The 7,030-nt window shown below is 36.9% G+C and overlaps 1 protein-coding gene across 6 annotated transcripts in view; it reads left to right on the top strand.

Annotated features, from left to right (window-relative positions):
* The window catches only part of LOC107709778 (histone-lysine N-methyltransferase 2C-like), a 157,194-nt gene that overhangs the window by 34,617 nt on the left and 115,547 nt on the right, over positions 1-7,030 (top strand). For all 6 annotated transcript variants that reach the window (XM_016514393.1, XM_016514395.1, XM_016514397.1 and 3 more), the window contains exon 2: positions 2,779-2,943. In XM_016514393.1, the coding sequence (XP_016369879.1) occupies positions 2,780-2,943 (164 nt within the window). In that variant the 5' untranslated portion in view covers position 2,779. The remainder of the gene's footprint in view (positions 1-2,778; positions 2,944-7,030) is intronic.

Here is a 7,030-nt window from a genome sequence, read left to right on the forward strand (position 1 = left end):
AATGACATAGGCCTACTTCTCCAGCAGAGTTTAATTGTTTTGCTGTTGAGAGTAACGCTAGGTATGTTTAGTTGTTATAATTTTTGGAATTAATCCAATCTGATTTCAGATTCTGAGTTCCATTTATATAAACCCTACTCCTTACAATCTGATTCACATATTCATTTACATGTGCATTATGTGTATTCGGAACAAAACTTCATGGCATGTGTTGTGCCCGGTCACCGCATTCAGAACCAGAGAAAGCCACAGCTATAATGCCACCAGAGCAACCACGAGCATAATTGGTGTTTTTGCCTTGATGACCAGGGTTTGAATTTAACTTTTTCACTCACCAGCCAATTTGGCCACTAAATTCTTAAGTTACCGCTGTCGTAATAATCAATGTATTGACTTATCACGCAATATATGTACATGACCTCAATAATTTTTGGTGACGCAATATATCGCCCATTATATTTACATAAGAATTAATGTCACCATGTTTAGTACATTCCACTTGCACCTGTGTCTTTTGCAGCTTCTCGTACATAACGTGGTGTAGTCATAAGGTGCTAGTTCAAATTTAAAAAACGCTTCTACAAAAAAGTTTCATCTCAGATATGGTCCCTTGTTTAGGGATCTGTCTTTGTGCATACAGACATCTGACTGCTAATTAGGGATTTTGTTTTTCAGCAATAGTGTGCACCTTTAATTTACAGAGAAAAGAAGGTCAGGGAATTAAAGTGAAAGTAAAATGGGCACACCGCTTTTACAAGCTATTTAAAAGCGAAGGAAAGCTAGGAAAAGAGGGAACGCCCCGCCCCCACGGTGATACCGGTATTACCGGTGTTGTCACACGCCGATTAACCGGTGGGAAAATTTCCTCACCGACACAACCCTAGTCAGCACGTCATAAATAGAATGAGGCATCAGTTTACTGTCGGGGATTTGTTGTGTCGCGCCGCGTCCAGTGTAGACAGCATCACTGATCATAATGGGTTCTATTGTATTTTGTCGCGCCGCTCTCATCTGGTGTAGAGACGGAGTCTTTAGTCGTTTTTCGTTATTGCTTCAATGCAAAGGAAAGCAGCGCTTACCGTTATTTGTAAGGTATGTTCAAGTAAGGTAGATATGCGCAGATGATGCGCAATTAGGCTGTATTTTCATGATGACTCACGAGTTCAGTAATCTTTCCTACTGATTGATTGATTGATTGCAGCATTTTTCCCAACTCTGTACTGATTTGCAAATCAATTGGACTGATTTTATTTAAAAAATATAAATAAATAAATAAAAACAATTTCTTCATGAATTAGGCTAGACATATTTCACTGTGCATGTTTGTTGTTTTTTATGTAGTCTGCACAAAGAGTGCAATAGAAATTAGTAATGGCTTATAATTGTCAAATATTTTGTGGCATATCATCAGAAATTATGGTCATCGCTAAGTTACATCATTGTCTATATAGTGGGTACTGATTATAGGTACCTGCGATGCAGGTTCTTGGCTTCATTTACATGTCCCTTGAATATTAATGAGGGCTAACGGTCATTGAGCAGGTATAATTGTTTATTTGCAAGAAGCCCAGTTCTGTTTGTCTGTTCCTCTGGTAGAATTCAATAAATTGTGTTGATAAAATGACCAAAATAAAAAATAATAGGGAACTGTTACGTTTTGCTGTATAATGTCAGGCCTGTCTGTTTTGCTTGATGGTAGCCCAGTGCGACATATTACCCAGGACGCTGTGTGTTGGTTCTCATGTATAAAACTTATTGTATATTGTATATTAGGGCTGTGTATCACCAGCGAAGTCACGATACGATTCATATCACGATACAGAGGATACGATACATATCACGATACGTGACTGCACTGAATTTCACCTCAGAAGAATTTAGTAAAACAGCTGTTTATTAAACACGGCATACTATAGTGCCATTTCTAACTATTGGCAGAGCAGACAGTTGACCTCTGCATTATGAAGGGCCTTCATAACTGTACCACAGTACAATATAGGTAATGGCATATGTTTCATGTTTACATTGTGCACTCCCCACCAGGTACAATATTCTGAGTGTTTGCATCTTGTTTTTAAGCCCATAAATAATAATGTACGCGGCCAGATTAAACCTTGTTATATATAGCCTATATATTATGCTCTATTCATTATTTTTTTAGAAACCTCGCTCTTTTCTGCTCAATTTTAAACGTTGTTCTTGTATTCAAATTAAGTGCGGTCCACTGCTGCACACGTGCCACAATATCGATACAGGGCCAGCTGTATCGATACTCGTATCATCAAATCTCTGTGACGATACATCGATGTATCGAACACAGCACTATTGTATATCATGTATATTGTTTAATGTAAAGCATCTACAACAGTCTAGAAAAGTCTATAGGGCATGTGTCACATCAGAAAAGTGAAGCATGTATTTTGGACAGAGAATTCTTACTTAAATTATTCATAAAAAATGTCTGTTACTTAAAACATAAAACATAAAACGTCTAAATCGTTTATCGGGCCTACTTTGTGGATGAATGCCTGGTTATGCAATAATGATATTATTTCTTTAGTTTGCTGAATGTAAACTTTGCTTCACCAATGTTTTCTAAGTAACCAGATTTACTTTTTAAATTAATTTTCTACATTTTTTTATTAAGTAATTTATTGCCATGATAAAAGTTGAACGATTTTAGCTTTGTTCAAATCTTTTAAAGTTTGTAGGTGTTTCTGTCAGACCAGTGTCATACAAACACATGTAATATATGAATATGCTTGTCTCTTTATACAGAATGTCATCAGAGGATAAGAGTCTGGAGCCCTCTGAGCAAGGACCATCTCCTCCCCTGAGCAGTGCTGGGGCCACGCCCTCAGGGAGCCCGGCCCCCTCAGATAGACGCCCACGGGGCCGGCCACGCAAGGATGCTTCCTCTCTCACACCCAAGTCCAAAAGAAAGTAAGTGCATCTTCTGTTCCTGTGTGAAGGTCTTTGCATGTGATGACACACCTTGAGAGCTGATCTTGTGTCTGCTTTGCATTTTACTTGTGTTGCTTAAAGAAGAATAAATGTTATAACTTTGACAAATTGCTGGTTAATTATATTAAAGGGCTTAATGAATGAAACCGCTGACACTTGCATGGACAATTTCAGGTTTATGAGTCATGTGTTATTTAGTACTTCGTGATATGCCATGGATTGGCTGAACTGAAGGTTATCATTTGCCCAGAAATCAGATTGAATCAGTAAGGCTTAAGTCCAGGAACAATTGTGATATTTATGGTGATTTATGAGGCTAGTTAATACTGTCATGTGATTATGATGACCTGATTATCTTTCCTGCCCCCCTGCCACCCCCCCTCCCCCTCTTTTTTAGTATTAAAATATTAGCCAGTTTTCCAGCTTATCTTCTGAACTCCCCTATGCCCATTTAAACTATTCATTAAGCACGGTGAATTATTTAATCGCTTTCTATTAAGAAACTTTCTGGATAAATCATGTGATTAGGGTCAGATGCACATTAATGTTCAGGTAGTGTGTTGGTTAACCCAATATGCAAGGCTGCATGGTTTGTGGAAATTTTTTTTTTATATTTATTTATTATTTATTTTTTTTCCAGTTTTGTAATTTGAAATGTGATTTAAAAAAAAAATAATAAAATCCGGGTTTGTGTTTGTAAGGCTGCATGATTTGGCCAAAATGTTGTGATTGTCATTATGGTATTCATAATAATAATAATAATCATCATCATCATCATCATTATTGTCATCATAATTATTATTTTACTTTATTTTATTCTACATTACATATTAATGTTTTGGGTTTTTACATTACTTTGTAAAATTACAGGACTAAATGTTTCTTCATTTTCAAATGTTTTTTCATCAAACTTTTATTTTGGCGTGAAACCACAGGGAGCTGCTCATTACGAGTATGATAAGATGGTTGTCACGTATTGTGTTCCCAAATGCACGCTATAAGTGACCCAAACTGAGAGCCAATTCTACTCCACACAAGCTCCATGTCTGCATTTACTGCAAACAGAGCCATTCATTCTGAGATGATGCAAACACCGGCTGTGTGGAAGCTGCTCACATGTTATAAAACAGTGGCATGCTTCACTTTGAAATTGTACACTTTGTGATTTGATAAATTTTGATTAATCGTGCCGTCCTACCAGTATATGTGTGTGTGTTTGTGTGTTGAGAGGACTGTATTCTGGTGAAGTATTCTGCTGCACCTGGAAGAGGCTTTCAAGTGTGTCGATGTGCATTAGTGTGGAAGAGCTCTGTGAGGCACACAAGGAGATGCTGCTCTAGAAGGACGACATTTTCTTTTTGCCAAGTTGATTTTGGCTCTAAAATAAATCTGCTCTCATACAGCATGGGGCGTACAAAAGGGAAAATTTTAGACTGGCTGTATTTCGAATGACACTGTGTCTACACCGGACGTGAGTGGCACGACTCAAGAAATCTAGATCGCTTTCATTATAGTGAACCGAACCGTCTACTGGATATGGCTGATGTGACACATCATCAGTTTATGGATGCCCTCGTCCTTTTTTTAAGTTTCTGCACAACTATAATCTGCCACTTTACTTTACTTTACTTTAAATATCCACTCATGAAGTACAGGTTCGCACAGCATGATGCTGAACAAGGCAAATTCTGTTTATTACATTCCACTAATTATGACATAAGTTCTAAATACTCTGGGTTGACTATAATGAAAAGCGATCTTACAATACATAGCCTAGACCTTTCATTTCTTTAGGAGTAGTTTAGTCAGGGTGTTTGAGTATCAAGCCTGTGATGGGAATACGGGGCATCCACTATGAGATCAAGTGTTGGCTGTCAACTAAACAGTGCAGATATAGGGCAGATTAGTGAGGTACCTGATACTGCAGGTACAGCCCTCTTTGGACCTACACGCTATGTTCACACCCATGAAGGTTGTGTCTCAATGCACGAAACGCATTCAGTTGAGATCTCAGTTTTAAAGTTGTCTGAACTGACTGAAAAGAAAGTGTTTTGTTTAAAGGGGAAGTGTCTGTTTTCTGCAGCATAGCAAGAGGACTGGTTTCAAAATGATGACTGCTTTTATACGTTTCCCCAAAAACACTTTCCCTCTCTGACAAATGGGTATGTATAAAGGTAATGTGTGTGATTTGTTTTGAAATACTACATGTCCCAGCTTAACTCTTTCCCCACCAGCGTTTTTGAAAAAAGTTGCGTTTTTGCTGATTTTCACTAAAATTTCATGGCACCCTGAATATTTTGTTGTATGAATATCTGATCATGCAATACATCAAAATACAGCTCTGACCTTCTACTTAAAAAAAAAAAAAATCTGTTTTATTCTAGCTTCAAGCATTGTTTTTTATCAACACTTGAATAAAGGGATGTTTCGTAAAAAAAGCAATATTTTGAGCAAAATCGCTCGTTACTACGTCTTCCTGGTCTGTGTTTTTGATCGGCACTTTCTATACTCATTCAGGAGATGCATAATAGCGCCCCTAGCATATAACAGTGAAAACACGGACAATTCCGTGTTTGGCAGGGAAGCGTTGTCTCATGAATAACGGAAAATTCGGTGTTTGGCGGGGAAAGAGTTAAAGGGATAGTTCACCCAAAAATGATCTTCAGCCATATTCTCATACCTAAATCCAGTCCACAGCTATATGTACAGTGGTCCTGTCAATTTTTTGGATGTTGCTGACAGCTAAAAGATGATTGGCTTTTTTATATGGGCCAAACTCCAGACTCCTCAGAGACTGTTTTTTTGTTGTTGTTGCGGGAAGCTTTACTTCAATAAGTCAAGAAGTCTGAACTGTCTAGGCATAAGCACAAGGCGAGGAAACTGTTAAGGTGTCTGTGGGGAGACAGCAGTGCTGTTAGAAGGGGGTGTGCCGCGTTTCAGCCAGTCAGTCCGGCCCGGGTTTTAGGCTCCTCCTTTCTGTGCTGGAACTACTTGCACTGTAAGCTTTTTTTCCCCTCTCTGCTTCCCTTTTGCTCTCTCTCTTTCTGGCACTCTCTCTCTCTCTTTCTCGTACACTTTCTTGTGCTTTCTCCTGCTGTTCACCAGTGTGCTGTGACTGTGGCCATGAGTTCTTGAGGGAAGGACATTTCAAATTGAGGACATTTCAAATTTCAAATTCAAATTGATACATGAAATAAAAGTTAAAATCGCATGAACAGGAATAATTGAACATGTTTCATTAAATTTGTTTATTATTGATATCCGAATTGGATAGAGGGGGGGTCCAAAAGTCTGATCCAAACAAAATGCATTTATTTAACATTTTTCTAGCTTAATCTTTATTTTATTTTATGTTTTTACAGTGTATTTTACAGAGTTTGACTTATGAATTTTACCAAAAAAGTTAAATCAGATGGATTCACACTCTGACTCTGATAGCCAATCATCAAATCATAGTTTTTGATATGGATTCTGAACAAGCATAAATCTAAAATAATCATTCTGAAGTTTATTACAAAAAATAAAAAGTACTGAACCAAGAAAACACTGTGTATACACACTAGGGATGTAACGGTATGAAAATTTCTTATCACGCTTATAGTGACCAAAATTATCACGGTTATCAGTATTATCACAGTATTGTTAAAATGTGCTGGAGATGTTAAAAAAGTACAGACACACAAATCACTTCAAGTTTTATATTTAAAAATCAACAAAGAACAAATAAAATGACTTTTTGTTTACATAATCACTAAAACAATAACATTACCAATGATGTTCGGATTTTAAATGACAACTTGACTGACAACAGTTTAATAGCATGTTGAAATATCTAATGTAAATGTTCAAATAAAGTATGGAAAAAGTTTAAGAAAAAGGTAAACCTCACATTTCAGCCTTTAAATAAAGAAAAGAATGTCAAAATTATAATTGATTAATAAATGATTATATGTATTTTATCTGCTCCATAATTCTAGATAGCTTATCTGAATTGTTTAAATGTGTAGAATCCACATAAGCTTGTTTTTCATCAACTGGTCAAAATTTACAGCAGGGCATGCAAATT

This window comes from Sinocyclocheilus rhinocerous, unplaced genomic scaffold (genome assembly GCF_001515625.1).
Source record: "Sinocyclocheilus rhinocerous isolate Xijiao unplaced genomic scaffold, SAMN03320098_v1.1 scaffold1588, whole genome shotgun sequence".
Lineage (NCBI taxonomy): Eukaryota > Metazoa > Chordata > Actinopteri > Cypriniformes > Cyprinidae > Sinocyclocheilus > Sinocyclocheilus rhinocerous.